This window comes from Syngnathoides biaculeatus, chromosome 2 (genome assembly GCF_019802595.1).
Source record: "Syngnathoides biaculeatus isolate LvHL_M chromosome 2, ASM1980259v1, whole genome shotgun sequence".
Classification (NCBI taxonomy): domain Eukaryota; kingdom Metazoa; phylum Chordata; class Actinopteri; order Syngnathiformes; family Syngnathidae; genus Syngnathoides; species Syngnathoides biaculeatus.
In genome coordinates, this window is record NC_084641.1 from 40808604 (window position 1) to 40829117 (window position 20514).

General features: G+C 40.9%; 1 protein-coding gene across 12 annotated transcripts in view; it reads left to right on the forward strand.

Moving 5' to 3' along the window:
- Positions 1–20514, forward strand: part of larp4aa (La ribonucleoprotein 4Aa) — a 105112-nt gene that overhangs the window by 41810 nt on the left and 42788 nt on the right. For 10 of the 12 annotated variants that reach the window (XR_009792750.1, XR_009792747.1, XR_009792751.1 and 7 more), the window contains exons 6-7: positions 3013–3116; positions 3260–3370. Coding sequence is in view for 9 of the 12 variants with exons in the window: in XM_061805503.1 (XP_061661487.1) it covers positions 3013–3116; positions 3260–3370 (215 nt within the window). In the remaining 3 variants the exon portion in view is untranslated. Of the gene's footprint in view, positions 1–81; positions 1795–2013; positions 2169–3012; positions 3117–3259; positions 3371–20514 lie in introns of those variants that run through there. The other 2 variants (XM_061805494.1, XM_061805486.1) reach the window with 2 other exon arrangements.

Below are 20514 nucleotides of genomic sequence, written 5' to 3' on the forward strand. Positions count from 1 at the left end.
AGTTCTCCCACTTAGAAACTTTGGAGGGGTCTGAAATTTTAATCATACGTGCATGTCCACTGTGAGAGAGACAATCTAAAAAGAAAAATCCAGAAATCACAATGTATGAATTTTTCAATGATATATTTGTGTGATACAGCTGCAAATAAGTATTTGAACACCTGAGAAAACCAATGTTAATATTTGGTACAGTAGCCTTTGTTTGCAAATTACAGAGGTCAAACGTTTCCGGTAGTTGTTCACCAGATTTGCACACACTGCAGAAGAGATTTTGGCCCACTCCTCCACAGAGATCTTTAGATCAGACAGGTTTCTGGGCTGTTGCTGAGAAATACAGGTTTTCAGCTCCCTCCAAAGATTTCCTCTTGGGTTTAGGTCTAGACACTGGCTAGGCCACGCCAGAACCTTGATACGCTTCTTACGGAGGCACTCCTTGGTTTTCCTGGCTGTGTGCTCCGGGTCATTGTCAAGTTGAAACACCCAGCCAACGACCCATCTTCAATCCTCTGACAGAGGGAAAGAGGTTGTTCCCCACAATCTCACAATACATGGCCACGGTCATCCTTTCCTTAATACAGTGCAGTCGTCCTGTCCCATGTACAGAAAAACACCCCCAAAGCATGCTTCACAGAAGGGATGGGGTTCTTGGGATGGAACTCATCATTCATCTTCCTCCATACACTGTTCGTGGAATTATGACCAAAAAGTTCCATTTTGGTCCCATCTGACCACAAAACTTTCTCCCATGACTCCTCTGTATCATCCAAATGGTCATTGGCTAACTTAATACAGGCCTTGACACGTGCTGATTTAAGCAGGGGAACCTTCCCTGCCTTGCATGATTTCAAACCATGACATCTTAGTGTATTAACAACAGCCACCTTGGAGTCGTTGGTCCCAGCTCTTTTCACTTCATTGACCAAGTCCTGTCGTGTAGTCCTGGGCTGATTCCTCACCTTTCTAAGGATTATTGAGACCCCACGAGGTGATATATTGCATGGGGCTCCACTACGATTAAGATTGACCATCATGTTTAGCTTCTTCCATTTTCTAATGATTCCTCCAACAGTGGACCTTTTTTCACCAACCTGCTTGGCAATTTCTCCGTAGCCCTTTCCAGCCGTGGGGAGTTGTACAATTTTGTCTCTGTCCTTGAACAGCTCTTTGGTCTTGGCCATGTTACAAGTTCGAGCTTTAGTAATTGTATGGGGTGGACATGTCTTTATGCAGCTAACGACCTCACAAAGGTGCATCTGATTCAGGATAATACATGGAGTGGAGGTGGACTTTTAAAGGTGGACTAACAGGTCTTTGAGGGTCATAATTCTAGCTGGGAGACAGGTGTTCAAATACTTATTTGCAGCTGTATCACACAAATCGATAAAAAAATAATAAATTGTGATTTCTGGATTTTTCTTTTTAGATTCTCTCTCACAGTAGACATACACCGACGATGAAAATTTCACCCCCCCTATGTTTTTTAAATGTGAAAACTTGCAATACAGCAGGGTGTTCAAATACTCATTTTCTTCACTGTAGAAGCACGCATGTGGATTATATTTTGTGCAGACGGCATAATCTGAAAGTTACCGACTGTAACGTTGTGGTGGGGGAGAGTGTAGCTCGACAGCATAGGATGGTGGTGTGTAGGATCGGAAGGTGTCTGGTCTTCTAAGTGACACAAGAGTATCCGCCAGGATGAAGGACAAAGTTTATCAAACAGTGGTGAGGCTGGCCATGATGTACGGAATAGAGACGGTGGATCTGAAGAAACAACAGGAAGCAGAACTTGAGGTAAGAGAAATGAAGATGCTTGAGGTTCTCGCTTGGTGTGAACAGGTTAGATTGGATTAGAAATGAGGTTATTAGAAAGTTTGTTTTGAAGGCAAGGTTAGAGAGAGCAGACTTAGATGGTTTGCACATGTTTTGAGGTGAGAGTATCATGCAAATAAATTGTTAAAAAATAATTTATTGTGATTTCTGTTTTTTTCTTTTTGATCGTCTCTCTCATAGTGGACATGCACCTACGATGAAAATTTCAGACCTCTCCATGATTTCTCAGTGGGAGAACTTGCAATATAGCAGTGTGTTCAAATACTCATTTTCTTCACTGTATCTAAGGCGGCACGGTGGACTAACATCTCTCTTCAGGTTGAATTATCAATACAGTAGGTTTCGATACTACTTCTGTTTTTCAACATAAAAATGCCATACAAATGTTCAGAATAAATGCACTTTCTGAAATAAAAAAAATACTTAAAACTCAAATGTTTTAATCATATTTTACTACGCAGTAGGGATTATAGAGCTCTGAGTATCTTGTGATGTTAAACTCCAATATGTCTGAGATTGAAATTTTTACCCATCATAGTGAAAATCTGATTGAAATGACTCACAAATTGATAATTGCTTCATTTTCTCCTTTGATCCTGTTGATTTGTACAACAACTCAGTGGTTTTAAGTACTTTTACACATTTTCCTTGACTTGTAGACGATGAGGCTAGTACTTTTTTGCCTGACCGTCATATTTTATCCACAGTTGGCCTTGATTACTTAGGAACCAAACCGCATCCATACATCTGATTTAAGATTTAAAGGACATTTTTCTAGTTACATTTCGTGCTCTGATCAAGGCGTGTTAATATTATCTGCACTGTGCATGCACAACTGTGTGGTTTGCTTCCCAGACTGGCTCACTTATAAAAAAACCTGCAGTTTGATCCCCTGTGACGTCAGGCAGGAAAACTTAATCCGAATCTCTGTCATTAAAAGTGCTTACAAAAAACACTCATCCAAATGAAGTCTGCTGTGCGTAAATGCATTCGTTCCTGGTATTGATACAATCAATTGAGTACCTTTTAAAGTGATTTAAATCGATTTATTGACGTCCAGAAGGCCATCTATCTGAGGAGGGATTACTCAATTGGATTGCAGGAATCTTGTTTTGTCTCAGAATTAATTGTTACACCCTTAATTATAACACTTGAATTGACATCAATGCATTCCCCCAGCATCACCCATGGTACAAGTGGATGAAAAAGGGGAGAAAGTGCGCCCCAACCACAAAAGGTGTATTATCATCCTACGAGAGGTCCCAGAGACCACACCTGTTGAGGTAAATACCACTTCATAATGGAAGAAAATTGAGATGGTTTGGTTTTGGATCAAAAGATGACATCCATTCTGTACCTTCTTTCAATTTGTATTATTTCTTAACATTGTTTTTCTCGTTTTCCTTTAATATTTTTTTTTTTCAAGGAAGTGGAGTCACTATTCAAAAATGGCAACTGTCCAAAGGTGTTAAGTGTTGAGTTTGCACACAATAACAACTGGTACATCACTTTCCATTCGGATACAGATGCTCAGCAGGTGAATTCTTTTTCTCTCCTTGCTTTTTTTTTAAATGTTATTTAAATATGTTACTGTGCGATATGAACAATTTTGTATCCCGAATTTTGTGACAGGAAAATCTTTTCTCCATGTTCAATCACATTCTAAAGAGAAAACATAAAATGCACAATACAAATATACTGTGGCAAATACTACAGCGAAGTAGTGGAGTTGCTCCACTTAAGTTGGCCTTAATTGTTCATACAAATTTATTGTAGTGTCCGAGGTATGGGGTGTCTCAAGTCTGTGATAAGCCACAAAAACACATTCAGATTCTCGTGACGCATATTCATGCTCCACAGACTCTTGTTTCTTGAACTCAGCTCATAACTGACCGGCATCACGTAACAGTACGGCTGCCTCAAATTATTTTGAACGTGGACTAGTCACGAAATATTTTCCAGTTATGCAACGAATCAAATCCTTTCTCTGAAGTTGGGCCGAGCCCTTCCATGTCCAAATTTGGTTAGTTCAATACTTTTTATATTTTTTGAAGTGTTAAAGGGCTTGCGGTCTTTGATGCAATTTAATGATTTAAAATAGATGTCATTTTCTTGGGGAGGGTTCCTGAAAATCGTTTTGCAGGTACAAGAATCCCTATATCCATTCATCCATCTTCCAACCAGGTTATCTTCACAAGGATTGCGGGAGTGGTGGAGCCTATCCCAGCTAACTTTGGGCGAATGGCAGACTACCTCCTTATTCTAATTTAAATTGAAGTTTATGATACCACCTGGTCTTGTACAGCCAGCAGTAGGTGACATGGAGTGTTGTAAGGTATGTGGAAAAGATAATTCAAGGTCCAATATTTTGACTATGAAGACATCCATAGAGTGACCCTCTAATACGGATGAAGTATTGGTATCAATTTCATTTCAAATAACATCTTGGTTTTAGCACACAACTATCCAGAAAGACCTCTCTGGGAGATACTTCTGTTTGACTCAGTCATTTATACGCTTTGTCCTGATTTGGCTTGGACCACCCATTTTTCTCTGAGCGATGAACTCTCTGTAGAAGATCCACTAGAGATAGGACACATTTTTTTAGATTGACAATGCTGGCTCAGGAGCAGAACAGGAAGTTGGGGATCTTCACGAGCGACATAGATATGCTAGAGAAATTCGGATAATGTAATTTCAGGTCCCTCGGGAGAAAAATATCTAAAACTCAAAAGTTTCAAATATCCAATAAATTTCATTCCACTTCACGATTGTGTCCCAGTTGCTGTTGATTCTTGACAAAAAAAAATAATTTTATGTTTTTGTTTGAAGCCTGAAATGTGGTGAAATGTTGAAAACGTCAAGGGGGCTAAATACTTGCACAAGCCACTGTAGGTCAGTATTAATATTGGTCTGATCTGATATCAGCAATCATAGATTCCCATTTTTTGTATGGAATGTTGGAAGAGGCTTGATCACGTGCAATTACTCAAAATAATCAGTAATTATAGGAATGCAAAAACAGTGATACTTTTACTCTTACCCAATGGGTTAGAAAACGTACCTTCAAACATAGAAATTACCACAATTCAATGAAATAAATGTCTATTCGAAAATCACATTCCGATGCCTCCCGGATGCCTCCCTTGTGAGGTGTTCCGAGAACGTCCCACTAGAAAGAGCCGCCAGGGACGACCCAGGACATTCTGGAGAGACTACATTCCTCAGCTCGTTGGGGAACACCTCGGGATCCCCCTGAAAGAGCTGAATGAAGTGACTGAGGAAAGGAAGTCTGGGCATTCCTGCTAAAGCTATTGTCCCCGTGACCCAACCTCTGATTTCTGATAGAAAATCCTCAAAAATAACTTCCACAGATGAAAACAGTTAAATAGCAACATAACCACTGCTTAAAGCCCCACTGACATCCCTATATACATTGTAAAATAGATATTGTAATGAAAAATGCATATTACATTATTCACATCAATGTCTATATGAAAAAATAAATATGAGCGTGTCATCCATGCGCAAAGTTGCGGAAGTCTCATTCGTCATCCAGGTGGTGGCCATATTGCTGGGACATACGCCATTGAAAACACGTAGTGACACCTATGTTCGCTCGCGGCCCAACTCCGGAGCTCGCATGCGGCTGGTCGCTCGCCTGCTGCCCGCCGCCGCAGCTCGCTCGCGGCCTGCCGCTCGCCGCCGGAGCTCGCTGAAAGGATTACGTTCTCCCCTCTACTATTAGTAGTTTTATAAATAACTCTATACACACCTACCCGTCATTTGGAGCCCACAAAACTCTTGTCCTTTGCACCTGTGCAATCCATTTTTCACGATGAACCGGGTCTTTGGGAAACATATGAAGAATAAATACATCCATCCGAGTTTTAGAACAATATCCAGCAATACTACGAGCCGTCATTTTGGCTCCCAAAAAAATTTAAAACATACTAAAAAACATGCTTTTCATGTCAGTGTGGGGCTTTAAATATTTCCATGGTATACAGGTGAATAAATAAAAAGAGGAAAACTGTAAAAAATAACCTTAATGACAAAGTATACTCGACATATATATGTATATATATTATACACACACATGACAAAGTGCAAAATAATTCAAGTTAAATTTTTTCTGTCAGACCAGAACAGCATTTTTCTACGTGCGCAACAATGCATCTGCGGTGTAATTTTATCGACAGTGTTGCGGCAGATGAGCCTCTGTGCTTGTGCTACCATGTTTCTGTGTCTCTCTTTGGGGTTTGCTGTTCATGATGTGTCCTGAGTAGCAGTGTGGTGTACGCAATGAAATTTCCACTTGGAGTAACAAATAAGATAAAAGTTACCATCAAATATTGTCAATATAACTTATTATATTTTAATATGTATATAAGTTAGGATGTATGGATGAGTACTGTTATACTTCCCGGTTGTCTTTCCACAGTGTTTGTGTACCAATATTCATTATTTTGAGAGCGATAGAGGTCGGTAAGTACACCATTGCATTTAAATGCCTCCAGCCTGGGATGAGAATCATCACCTCCAAATCCGAGACTATCGTACTCTGTCGGAAAAGGGTGCCGTGCCCTCTCCAAGTCGGGGAAGAGATCCTTCCCCAAGTGGAGGAGTTGAAGTATCTTGGGGTCTTGTTCAGGAGTGAGGGAAGAATGGAGCAGGAGATCAACAGACGGATTGGTGCAGCGTTTGCAATGATGCTGACTTTGTATCGGTCAAGCTCTCAATTTACCAGTCAATCTACATTCCTACCCTCACCTATGGGCATGAGCTGTGGGTCGTGACCGAAAGAACATAATCCCAGCGGCCGAAATGAGTTTCCTCTGCAGGGTGTCCAGGCTCTCCCTCAGAGATAGGGTTAGAATCTCGGTTGTCCGCGAGGCGCTCTGTGTCGAGCTGCGACTTCTCCGCAGTGAGAGGAGCCAGATGAGGTGGCTGGGACCAGTCACTGTGATTTGACGACTATTTTTCAGTCTTTTCGTCTGTGGTCATGAGTACTATCCTCAGTGCAATCCTCCGCTGGCTATCTTAAACGCACTCCAAAATCGATAGCATGGATGAATGTGTGTCCTGCGCATCGGCCTCCGCGTAGTCAGACTTGCGTCATTCCCATCCAAAGAACGAGCCGAATATTCAACATTTACAGTCACAGGTTCAAATCTGTATGGACGTATTCTTCCGTCGTCCCGAGCAACCGATACTGCTATTTCTTCATCAGATGATAAATCCGAGAAATCAGTGCTGCCCATAATTGTGTCCCATCGTAAGCGAGCCTTTATTGGGGCACGTAATACGTCACATCCGGGCAGATAGGTCATATGACTTGCCAAAATGGCGGCGCCCAAGAAAATTTGTAATTGCCAATAAAGTTCTCAAACACCATTCAATGATCGAAGATTAATCTCATATTTTCAAGGTACAGTACATAACATGACCTATCGGATACATTGTTCATCCAAACGAATGGACTACTCCTTTCAGAGAAAAAAAAGACAAATGTCAAACGTAGCATTTCAAATTTGTCTATTTGGCGTAACACAGACCTTTCTCTTTGCCAAAAATGCCGCATTGCGGCACACAAGATATAGGGAAATTAACTAATTCACTGCCACCTGTTCCCTGAGTAGGGAACCCGTCAGACTGCTCGGAATTTTTAAGTAGTATCACTCATTTTTCAAGCACAACAGAATGTTTTGTAATATGACTATGTATACACCAAAGCCACCAAAAGAAAGAGCACTCTTCTTTCATCAGAAAAAAAGTTTCTCCATCTTATACTGTTCTTTAGTAATCAGCAGTCAAGTATGGGCTAGTTGCAGTCAAATGTTTCTGAAGGGAAGGAACTAAGGATAAAAACCCTTTTTGAAAGCAGACAGGTCAAGTAGAACCATAACGCCAATATTTTTTTTAAACATTCAGTCTTGGTTTCAATCCAACAAACCGAATATGAAGTGGCCATTAATCAAATCAAGAGCTTGTGGGTGACGTTAAAAATGCTGTTTCTGAAGCAAAACCAAGAAATGTAAATGAATAACGGCCGAAAGGTGCAACGTATTGGTTGACTCAATGCCACATAAATGTGAAGAGGTTTTTAAAAAACTGAACTAAATATTAGTTTAGTGATTCAAAGAATTGGTAAATCGTACAAACAAAAAAAAGTTTGCATTAAAGTTTTTGCATTTTTAAAGTCAACAGCAAACAAAAAATTTTCAACACACCCCTTTCAACAAATTTCCCAATTGCACAGTCGGGATGATCTTCTTGGGAGGGAACTCATCAATCGACTTCCTCCAAACACAGTTAGTGAAATTTATGACCAAAAAGTTTCATTTTGGTCTCATCTGACCACAAACCTTTCCTCCCATAACTCCTCTGTATCCTCCAAATGGTTATTGGCAAACTTAAGATGGGCCTTGACATGTGCTGGTTTAAGCAGGGGAACCTTCCGTGCCATGCATGATTTCAAACCATGACGTCTTAGTGCATTACCAACAATCACCTTGGAAACGGTGGTCCCAGCTCTTTTCAGGTCATTGACCAATTCCTGTTGTGTAGTCCTTGGCTGATTCCTCACCTTTCTAAGGTTCAGCGAGACCCCACGAGGTGATATCTTGCATGGGCCTCCACTCCGTTTGAGATTGACTGTCAAGATTCTTCTATTTTCTAATGATTGCTCCAACAGTGGACATTTTTTCACCAAGCTGCTTGGCAATTTCTCCATCGCCCTTTCCAGCCGTGTGGAGTTGTACAATTTTGTCTCTGGTGTCTTTGTACAGCTCTTTGGTCTTGGCCATGTGACAACTTTGAGTCTTACTGATTGTATGGGGTGGACAGGTGTCTTTACGCAGTTAACAACCTCACAGAGGTGCACCTTATTCCGGATATTAGATGGAGTGGCGGTGGACTTTTAAAGGCGGACTAACAGGTATTTGAGGGTCATAATTCCAGCTGATAGACAGGTATTCAAATGCTTATTTGCAGCTATAGAAACCTGTCTGATCTAGAGAAGATCTCTGTGTCGGGGTGGACCAAATTCCCTCCTGCAGTGTGTGCCAACCTGGTGACCAAACCTTGGTTTTCTCAGGTGTTCAAATACTTATTTGCAGCTGTATCACACAAATAAATAATTAAAAAAATCATACATTGTGATTTTTGGATTTTTCGTTTTAGATTCTCTCTCACACTGGACATGCACCTACGATGATTTCAGACCCCTCAGATTTCTAAGTGGGAGAACTTAAAATATAGCAGGGTGTTAAATACTTATTTTCTTCACTGTATATACAATCTGGTTATTCACATTGGACTGCTATTTTGAACACTAATGTACGTGCAAGGTACGTTCACAGTGACACGTAAATGTGAATGTATTTATTTGAAAAATATTTTTATGGGAATGTTTCAGTTAAACCACTGTATGGTCACACTGTCATATGGAATTTATTTTGTTCTGTTCCATAAGACTAGAGAAAATATTTTAATGTAGTCTGACAGACCAGCTTGAAATACAATGTTATTCCTATCGTACTTCGTTGCATGTTTTGAATTGCACAGTAAGGACTAAAGTCCTGTTTTTGTTTTAATGCCTCATTTTAAAAAGACAATTCAAGCAAGTTTTTACATGGTTTTGAGATTATTGGGTGAAAGCTGCAGATGACAAAACTGTACTCGTGTGGACTGAATAGGCGGCAACACTGGTTGAATGAAATGCTACCATTTTGACGATAATAGCCCGTTAGCAACATTCATTTACTCTAGATAATAATGGTAAAAAAAAAAAAAGTCCTGTTGCTTTAATGAATATCGGGGTATGTGAATAATCGAAGAAAAAGTGGTGAAACTGGATGAGATTTTCACTTTTTTGAGTAAAAAAGGTGTTGTCTGAAGCCAAAGTCGAAAGTACAGGATTGGATTGTGTCTGTTAAAATCCCACTTGGTACAGCATGATCGAGAATTAAAGCATAGACAACACAGTGCACAAAAAGCTAATTCTGTATTTTAAATATAGGAGGCAACATAACATTAATCTATAAGGATCTATAAGTTCCCGACCCCTGCTGTGGGAGCAGTGGATGACCGATGGAGAGCACAACTTCCGGGTAAATCTGCCAAAAATTCGACTGATAATCCTGTGCGATTTATATATGTTTCTTCCCTCTTTATTACACATTTTATGGCTGGTGCGACTTGTTCTCTGGAGCGATGTATAGTCCGGAAAATACAGTAACGTAAAATTCAGGTTACGAAATGCCTCCTCGTAAAAATATTGTCTCAAGTTACAAAGGAAGTTCAGGATACAAAAATTAAAAATGGGCGCTGGATTCCCCAGATTTCACTGAATGTAAACATCCTATATCTTCGTTTGTGGCGCGCAATAGAGCTGCTCTCCCATTGGCTATCGCCATAGCATCTTCCTTGCATCCCATTGGCTAGCAGAGACATCAAGCTTTACCCATGACACACTTCCTGTTCTTTTTGTGTAGCGTGATAGAGCTGGTCTCCCATTTGCTATCAATGTAGCATCCTCCTCGCATCCCATGAGTGAGAACAACTATCTTACAAATCACCAACAAAACAAAATTGTCAAAATCAATAACCTTCTTACAATCAGGCAAATGTACCTATGTCGAACTTTCTGCTATTTTTCCAGCTGTAGGTGATGTCAGGAGTACTTGATATGGACCTACCCACTTGGGTGAATACCAATGCTTCTGAAAGCTTCTCACCAAAACCCAGTATCCTGGTTTCACCAAAGTGGTGTCCTGCTGAGCAACAGAATGGTCCGCACTAAAGAGTGATTGCATTTGTTGTTTTTCAAACATTTTCTGCATGTAATTAGCCAGATTACGTTCTGTTTCTCATTGGTTTTTAAATTGAGGCAGCCGATGTGGTCACCCAAACAATGTCTCATATGGTGTTAACCCCTCAGTTCTTGTTAAATTAATATGTAATTGAACTAAATCTGGACATTGTGTTCACGTCCTCCCTGTCTCCTCAATGCACTTAAGTCTTTTTTAATTGTACCATTAATTCTTTCTCCGAGTCCCGCACTTTGAAGGTGGTAGGTGAAGTGTATTTTTTTTTTTTTAAATCAATGTGTAACATTATCTTATTATTTTAACAGTTTGGTTAACAAAATAAGCTCCATTATCACTATAAATTATTTTCGGTATGCCATTGCGAGGCATGTCTTTACAGCATGGTTTAGCCAATGTCAAAGCATCTGGATGTTTTGTCAGAAAAAGTTCAATCCATTTTGAAAATGCTTCTATTATTACAAAGCAATACTTTTCCCCTTCACTTTGACTTAATTCAATAAAGTCCATGTGGACAATTTGGAATGAATACTGTGGGAAACCTTCCTCTATTTGGTCTTACATTACCTTGTCGGTTATGTCTAGGGCAAGTCAAACAAGCGCGACAATTTTTTTTGTATTGGATTTGATTCCAGAGGTTGTATCACGTTGACTAACCAGCCCGACCATCCCTCCGGTTGAGACATGCGTCAGCCTAAGGCTCAATATAGAAGCCCACTTATATAGATTTCTTTTTTTTTTTTTTTTGGTAGGCTAGGCTTATTGTTTTGTCATACATTGACAATTTTTAGTATTACCCCATTTTTCTTCCACTCTTCCTGTTATGCAGCACCAGAGGGTATTGGTACACTAACCTCCACAGCTATTGATACTGCTCTGACTATTCCCTCACAATGAGGAAGTGCACAAGTTAGACTATCAAATTTGGATGAAAAATAAGATGTCAGTTTGATTTTATCTCCATGTTTGAGAAAAAAGTGTTACTTATTTTCTGCAGTGAATTTTATTGCGTCTGGTGTGAGGGAATTCGGCAAAGTGTAAGGTTCAGGCACTCAAGGTGCTCTTTTTTTTTTTTTTTTTTTTTCCCAGCATGGAGGGCATGGTTAACATTTCACCACAGTTTCTGTTGCCAATCAACAAATTGCCCGATGTCGGTCTTATCGGGAGGTAACCCTTCAACGGCCTTTTTGACATCCTCCATCGTCCAAGTCCTCTCGATTAAACTAGTCAGATCGGTGCCAGATCCTGTGCCTGAGTCAGCCACTTTTATCATTTGAAAAACGTCTTCCTCATGAAGAGGGAGAGGTATAGTCTGAGGTTCAGTTAGTGCCAATGTGATGGTCTGAGCGCTCCCGGTGGTGCAAAAGTCTTCTTGTGATTAACGCCCATGCACGTATATTAATGTGAACGCGCGTATATTTTGTAAACTGCTGGCCAGTCTGAAACGTCCCCATCCATGCTTCAACGTGTGCCATTTGACAACCTGTCCCAGAGTGTTCATGTTCGCTATTGTATGTGTGTGTAATGTTTTAAAACTACGCTGCTTGGAACGCTAACTGCACAAATGCCTTCTGCCTTTCGTATTTTGACCGGCTGGAACTTTCGCTAACTTGGAAATAGCCGCTGGGAAGAACATTATCTTGTTTGGGAACACTCGTTCAACATTGGTGAATATTTGCCGTTGTGGTTCAACTACTCTGTTCTTGAACACCTATTTTATGTTAACTATTTTATTGTGTTTGTGTTGGATTGATGTGTGTGAGATTAAATTGTTGGAAATGCAATACAACTGCCTTGTCACATTTTGCTTGTTTGAACAAAGGGACGTTAGTCTAAATTCACACGTAACACTATTGACGTCTCGGGAAGACAAACACAACGAACGTACTTGTGTATATCTTTTTATCAACTTTTGTTTTAAGGTTAGGTTGGGTTAAGATATAACGTATGTTAGCTCCCTCTATGTAGAAGATGGAGGAGGAGGAATGAGAGCGGGTGATTCCCCAGTAAGCGTCAGCTACGTACACAGAGTTCCCCTGTTAGTAGCGCATGCGCATTAATCACAAGGAGACTTTTCAGCACGGGGGAGCGCTCAGACCGTCACACTAGTTAAAGTGCTTTTCCTAAAGTTTTTGATCAAATCCAGTCTGTCCCATTTGATCTCGTTATTCTCTGTAATGTCATATTGTGGAGGAGGAAGTTGTGGGTAGAGAGTGTGTATACTCGTCTCTGTTCTCTATTTTAAATTTTCCTTTGTTGTTGTGAAGTTGGTCTTGTCTTGTCATCCTTTTTTATATGAAACATTCAGTTTTCTTTCCCTCAACTTACTCTGTCCATTTGTTCACTTTTCTTTCCTTGCCTCATTACTTTTTTCCTCTTATATCCCTCCTCTCTTTTTAAGGCTATTTTCATCCAATATTCTGTCTCGTCATAACCACGCTTTTTGTCTTTTTTTCCCCTTTTTTATTATGGACTCTTGAAAAGTTGCGATTTTCTGGCAATGAAATTTTCGGATATCCATTTATCTAAATATTTGTTTGGTGTCGGATCTCATTTTTAGATATATTTCCAATCTTTACACTGCAGTGTTTCCCTAAGTTTTTTTCTTACTATTATTTTCTCCCATTTTAGATGGAAATGTGTTGACTGGTGCCAGTAGTGTGCTAAATAGATGGAAAGAATACATTGATGAATGAAGAAAATGAGAGAGAAGGGAGAGTGGAAGAGGCAAGTGTGAAGGACCAGGAAGTGGCGATGATTACTAAGGGGGAAGTCAGAAAGGCACTACAAAGGATGAAAAATGGAAAGGCAGTTGGTCCTGATGACATACCGGTGGGGGTATGGAAGCAATTCGGAGAAAAGGCTGTGGTATTTTTGACCAACTTATTCAACAGAATACTAGCGGGTGAAAAGATGCCTGAAGAATGGAGGAAAAATGTTCTAGTTCCCATTTTTAAGAACAAAGGGGATGTTCAGAGCTGTGGGAACTATAGAGGAATAAAGTTGATGAGCCACACAATTAAGTTATGGGAAAGAGTAGTGGAGGCTAGACTCAGGAGAGAAGTAAGTATCTGCGGGCAACAGTGGTTTCATGCCGAGAAAGAGTACCACAGATGCATTATTTGCCTTGAGGATGCTAGTGGAAAAGTACAGAGAAGGTCAGAAGGAGCTACATTGTGTGTTTGTGGATCAAGAGAAAGCCTATGACAGAGTACCAAGAGAGGAACTGTGGTACTGCATGCGTAATTCTGGCGTGGCAGAGAAGTACGTTAAAATAGTACAGGACATGTATGATGGCAGCAGAACAATGGTGAGGTGTGCCATAGGTGTGACAGAAGAATTTAAGGTGGAGGTGGGACTGCATCAGGGATCAGCTCTGAGCCCCTTCCTGTTTGCAGTGGTAATGGATAGGTTGACAGATGAGGTTAGACTGGAATCCCCTTGGACCATGATGTTGGCAGATGATACTGTGATCTGCTGTGAAAGCTGGGAGCAGGCTTAGAGACAATTAGAAACATGGAGACATGCACTGGAAAGGAGAGGAATGAAGATTAGCCTAAGTAAAACAGAATATATGTGCGTGAATGAGAAAGGTGGAGGGGGAAGAGTGAGGCTACAGGGAGAAGAGATAGCGAGGGTGGACGACTTCAAATACTTGGTGTCAACAATACAGAGCAATGGAGAGTGTGGTCAGGAAGTGAAGAAACGGGTCCAAGTAGGTTGGAACAGCTGGCGAAAGGTGTCTGGTGTGTTATGTGACAGAAGAGTGTCTGCTAGGATGAAGGGCAAAGTTTACAAAACAGTGGTGAGGCCGGCCATGATGTACGGATTAGAGACGGTGGCACTGAAGAAACAACAGGAAGCTGAACTGGAGGTGGCAGAAATGAAGACGTTGAGGTTCTCGCTCGGAGTGACCAGGTTGGATAGGATTAGAAATGAGCTCATTAGATGGTCAGCCAAAAATGGATGTTTTGGAGACAAGATTCAAGAGAGCAGACTTCGATGGTTTGGACATGTTCAGAGGCGAGAGAGTGAGTATATTGGTAGAAGGATGCTGAGGATGGAGCTCCCAGGCAAAAGAGCGAGAGGAAGACCAAATAGAAGGTTTATGGATGTGGTGAGGGAAGACATGAGGGCAGTTGGGGTTAGAGAGGAAGATGCAGGAGATAGGCTAACATGGCAAAAGATGACACGCTGTGATGACCCCTAACGGGACAAGCCGAAAGGAATAGAAGAAGAATGTAGGCCCAAGACAGTGCAATCTGTAGGCCGGTCCCAAGCCCGGATAAATGCTGAGGGTTGCATCAGGAAGGGTATCCGGCGTAAAAACTGTGCCAAACAAATATGAGCGTTCATCAAAAGGATCCCATACCGGATCGGTCGTGGCCCGGGTTAAAGACCCCCAGAGCCGCTAACCTGTAGAGCGTCAGTGGAAATTCAGCCACTGTAGGTCAAAGACAAAAGAAGAGGAGGAAACCGAATTTGTCGTCAGAAGAAGAGGAATGCACAGAGCCTACAACTGAGTGTAGGGACTTTCAATGTTGGGACTATGACAGGAAAAACTCAAGACTTGGTTGACATGATGATTCGGAGAAAGGCTGATATATTGTGCATCCAAAAGAGCAGGTGGAAAGGTAGTAAGGCTAGAAATTTAGGAGCAGGGTTTAAATTATTCTACCACAGAGTAGATGGGAAGAGAAATGGAGTAGTAGTAGTGCAGCAGATAAGAGTGATTAAGGATAGAGATGGAAATGTGTTGACTGCTGGCAGCAGTGTGCTAAATAGTTGGAAAGAATACTTCGAGAAGTTGATGAATGAAGAAAATGAGAGAAGGAAGAGGAGAAGAGGCAAGTGTAAAGGACCAGGAAGTGGCAATGATTAGTAAGGGGGAAGTTAGAAAGGCACTACAAAGGATGAAAAATGGAAAGGCAGTTGGTCCTGATGACATACCTTTGCAGGTACGGAATCAATTTGGAGAGGTGGCTGTGGAGTTTTTGACCAACTTATTCAACAGAATACTAGCGGGCGAAAAGATGCCTGAAGAATGGAAGAAAAGTGTACTAGTTCCCATTTTTAAGAACAAATGTGATGTTCAGAGCTGTGGGAAATATAGAGGAATAAAGTTGATGAGCCACACAATGACGTTATGAGAAAGAGTAGTGGAGGCTAGACTCAGGACAGAAGTAAGTATCTGCAAGCAACAGTATGGTTTCATGCCTAGAAAGAGTACCACAGATGCATTATTTGCCTTGAGGATGCTAGTGGAAAATTACAGAGAAGGTCAAAAGGAGCTACATTGTGTCTTTGTGGATCTAGAGAAAGCCTATGCCAGAGTACCAGGAGGGGAACTTGGACCATGATGTTCGCAGATGATATTGTGATATGCACTAATAACAGGGAGTAGGTGGACAGTGATGAAAGTCCTCCGGATTTTCCCGGAATTCCAGATTTTTAAATTTTCATGAAAATAGCTCTGGAAAATTGAGGAAAAATTGGCTACAATTAATCCGGATATTAGTTGACAACATTGGACAAACATGCGTTTGAGTTCGTTGTTGTGCTTTCACGAGCGTAGCTATGATGAGGCACTAACACTAGTAAGAGTAACGCCCCCCCCCCCCTCGCATTCTCAAGACGTTGCTTATTTTGTGTGGTCTTGACGTTAATTTACGTGTTTATTTCATAAAAGTTGTTAACCAAACAAGCCTGCTCCAACCGGTATTCATCCGGAAACGTGCAAGTTAACCGAATTGAGCATGTACGAAAGCGGATCTTCTGCTTCACGTAATGCGAGCGTATTTAAGTCGAAAGTCATCAACATCATGAGCTATGTCAAAGGAAATTCAGTTACACCAGGGGTCCTCTTTGTGTCGATCACGAGGCAGTGTGACGGTGTAAAAAACAAACAGACTATCGTCCACCTCGTCGCTTGATTCAGGTGTGGCCAATTCGTCGAGCGCATGCACATAAAGGCGCATTGTAGCAAGCCAGCCTCCTATTTATGGCAGTCCCGTGGTGCTTACCCCCCCCCCCTTCGCCCCCAAAACAACACATCACAATGATTGCCGACAGGAATGTTTGTTACAATGTATCGCTCGCTTGTTGCAACGAACGCTGATTATGTTGAACTAAACTTTCAGCATTTTCAAAACATTGCGGGGATAGACCGTTCATGTTTATACCTTGACAGGCCAGTGCATTTAACTTTTCTTCAGATAGTTTGTCAGATCAAGAATTTTTATTGATGAAAACTTTTAAATACCATTTTATATCATGTTCTACTATCAGTTGAAATTGGAAATTATCATTTCTGAGTTTCAGATTTTAGTTTTCTATTTTAGTTATATACTTGCTTATTTTATTTTTAATTTACTGTTATGTTATATTAATCCAGTAAGTTATTTGAAGGCCATCCCTAATCACACCCGCAACTTTATCTGCGTGCATGACTGACCACACCCATATATTTTTCAAATTTGACTGTGTATATACATATATCTCAAAATATTAAAGGAAACTTAATAAACTATTAGTTTTACTAGATCTATCTTTGAGATAGTGAGAAATCTGGTCGAGTGTATCAGTACAACGCCACGTAACAAGTTTGAGACTTAAACGTTAATAGTAATTATTACAGATCAACTTCTTTAACATGTTTTGCTGTACAATGTAGAAATTCTAGGATATATTTTCGTGTACATTGTATATCTATACTATATGTATAATGTGAGGCAAAGGCCAATTTTAGCTGTCTTTTTACTGAATAGTTCACTTAATTCATTTGTCTTGAGATAAGATGGCATATTTTAATGACAATTGTGATTTTGTGCTATCCAGTGATAGAGGGATGGGGGGCAAAAAACTTTTTTTTTTTTTTTTTTGGTCAGGACTTAGAAATTTTACTTTCAATTTTTGTCTGAATTTTGTTCAGATATCGCCAGAATGCACCACAGCCATCCATTTTTTCAAAAATTTCCCGGTCCCCCTAGTACTCATATTTGCATTTTCAGGAATTTTCATGAAAGCCCACGTTCATCTCTACTGTGGAGGAACAATGAGAAAGATGGAGACAGGCACTGGAAAGAAGAGGATTGAAGATTAGCCGAAGTAAAACAGAATATATATGCATGAATGAGAAGGGCAGAAAGGGAAGAGTGAGGCAAGGGTGGGTGTTTTCAAATTTTTTCGGATCAACGATACAGAGCAATGGTGAGTGTGGTAAGGAAGTGAAGAAACGGGCCCAAGCAGTTGGAACAGCTGGCGGAAGGTGTCTGGTGTGTTATGTGACCGAAGAGTCTCTGCTAGGATGAAGGGCAAAGTTTATAAAAGAGTGTTGAGGCCAGCCATGATGTACAGATAAGTTGAAAGTGGCACTGAAGAGACAACAGAACTATAGATGGCAGAAATGAAGATGTTGAGGTTTTCTCTAGGAGTGTGCAGCTTGGATAGGATTAGAAATTAGCTCATTAGAGGGACAGCTAAAGTTGGATGTTTTGGAGACGTTCAAGAGAGCAGACTTTTTTTGGTTTGGCCATGCCCAGAGGCGAGAGAGTGAGTATATTGGTGCTGAGGATGGAGCTACCAGGCAAAAGAGCGAGAGGAAGACTAAAGAGAAGGTTGATGGTTGTGGTGAGGGAAGACATGAGGACAGTTGAGGTTAGAGAGGAAAATGCAGGAGATGGGCTAAGATGGAAAAAGATGACACGCTGTGGCGACCTCTAACGGGACAAGCCGAAAGGAACAGAAGAAGAAGGACCAGTCAACAACTCCTTGGGAGTTCTGAAAACTGCCTTTGTTCTATAGGACAACACTTTAACCTCACACAATGGTAATTCTCACTTCAAGCCTTGCAGGTGGACAATTCATGCCTCTGCTTCCACAATGACATGTTGTTCACAATCCTACAGTTATATGAGACAATACCTAGTGGTATTCTTCTCCTTTCGCATAATTCTCTCACACGAACATGGGTTAAGGTGTTAATGAATTTTTGCAAAGCTGTTTACATGTGGAATTTAAATGCGCACGTCTCCACTGCCCTGACTCACGGAATTTATTGGACTCTGCCGTCCCTCATGTACATTTACTTGTCTCCTACACATTTAATGACTCCCCGTCATTCGCTCTTTTGAACCCCTTTCACTAATTTACAACAAATTCAACTTAGCCAGTTGTCTTCCCACCGTCGGAATCCAGTCAACCGTCGGATCCCAGCCAGCGGGCCGGAGACCAATCCCGGAATGGGTCTTTAGACTCAAAAGGAGTGTGCCATGGCAGCGGTCTTTCTGGTATTCAACACACCAACTGGAATCCCAAGGGCTCTTGGAATCCGCCTTGAAGGACCGAGTTAATGTCAGGTTTACGCAACAGAGGACATTTAAAGTACGATATTCAACCAAGACAAGAAATTTTGCTCATGAGGAAAACGCAGGGAACGTCTACAGTTACAATCACCTGCCCGTTCTGGCCACATCTCCACAAAACCCTATTTCCTTAAGGCGGTCCTCAATCCAAAAAACACAACCAACTTGACAAAAAAAGCAACCGTGACAGACAACGCAAACGTGAGTCTTCTAGTGACGGGTGTAGAATGTAGATTGTTCCTCTCGCACCTTTGTCCTCACTATGTAAGGCACGCATAGGGCAATTCTTTGTTGCATTGCATTGTTAAAGTGTATTAAGCATAGCAAAAGCGCATTAAAAGCAAAACAAGAGAGAAAATATTAGAACTTTATTTACAATTAAGCCAACAGTTTGAGACCTTCATGATATAATTATTAATTATAATGAAAAATATTTATACGTGTTTCCTTAAACTATTAATTGAGCAAATTATTTACTCCTTGAATGTTTAACATTGTAGCTATGGTGCACCCGGGACTTCTGTTTCAGATACTGCAGCTTTAAAGGTCAATTTTCATCCCTATAAACATTCTAAAATAGATATTGTAATGAAAAATGCATATAACATTTTTCACTTCAATGTCTATATGAAGAAATAAATATGAGCGGAGAGCGCGTCATCCATGGGTAAAGTTGCGGAAGTGTCTTTCGACGACATCCAAGTGGTCGTCATATTGGCTGCATCTCCTGTCCGTGACGTGACCCCAGACATTCGCCATTGAAGACACGCGGTGGACTCTACTATGGGAGACGAACGTGCCCCTTCTGACACCGACGCGCATATCGACACATTTAGCATGGCTGTCATACGCACGCGAATCTTTTGTTACGTTATGACCAATTACGTGGTCCGCCCCAAACTTAATTTTTTTTTAGTAGCTGTATACACACCTACCTGTCATTTGGAACCCACGAAGCTCTCGTCCATTGCACCCGTGCAATCCATTTTTCACGATGAACTGGTTCTCTTGCAAACTTATGAATGGTAAATCCATCCTCCCGAGTGTTCAAGCAATGTCCAGCAATTCAATGAGCCGGCATTTTGGCTAACACGAAGGAACAACGACCTACCTTCCTGGAGGTAAAACTAATATGAATAAACGAGTCCAATTGAGGGCAGTCCTGCCATGTACGTCACTTCCTGCTTCTTCTCGAAAACAAAATCCTCGAGAGGATTTTCATGGCGGGAGTTACAAAAAGCTGTATATGTCAAAATCATGTTTTGTGGTGGGCAAAAATGCATGGGTCCATGTCGGCTGCCATTTTTTTCATTAATATACTAAAAATCATGCATTTCATGACAGTGGCCCTTTAAATAACTATTTACAACAATGCTAGGCATTTTGGGATATACTCTGATAGCTTCTTCTTCTTTTCCTTTCGGCTTGTCCCGTTAGGGGTCGCCACAGCGTGTCATCTTTTTCCATCTCAGCCTATCTCCTGCATC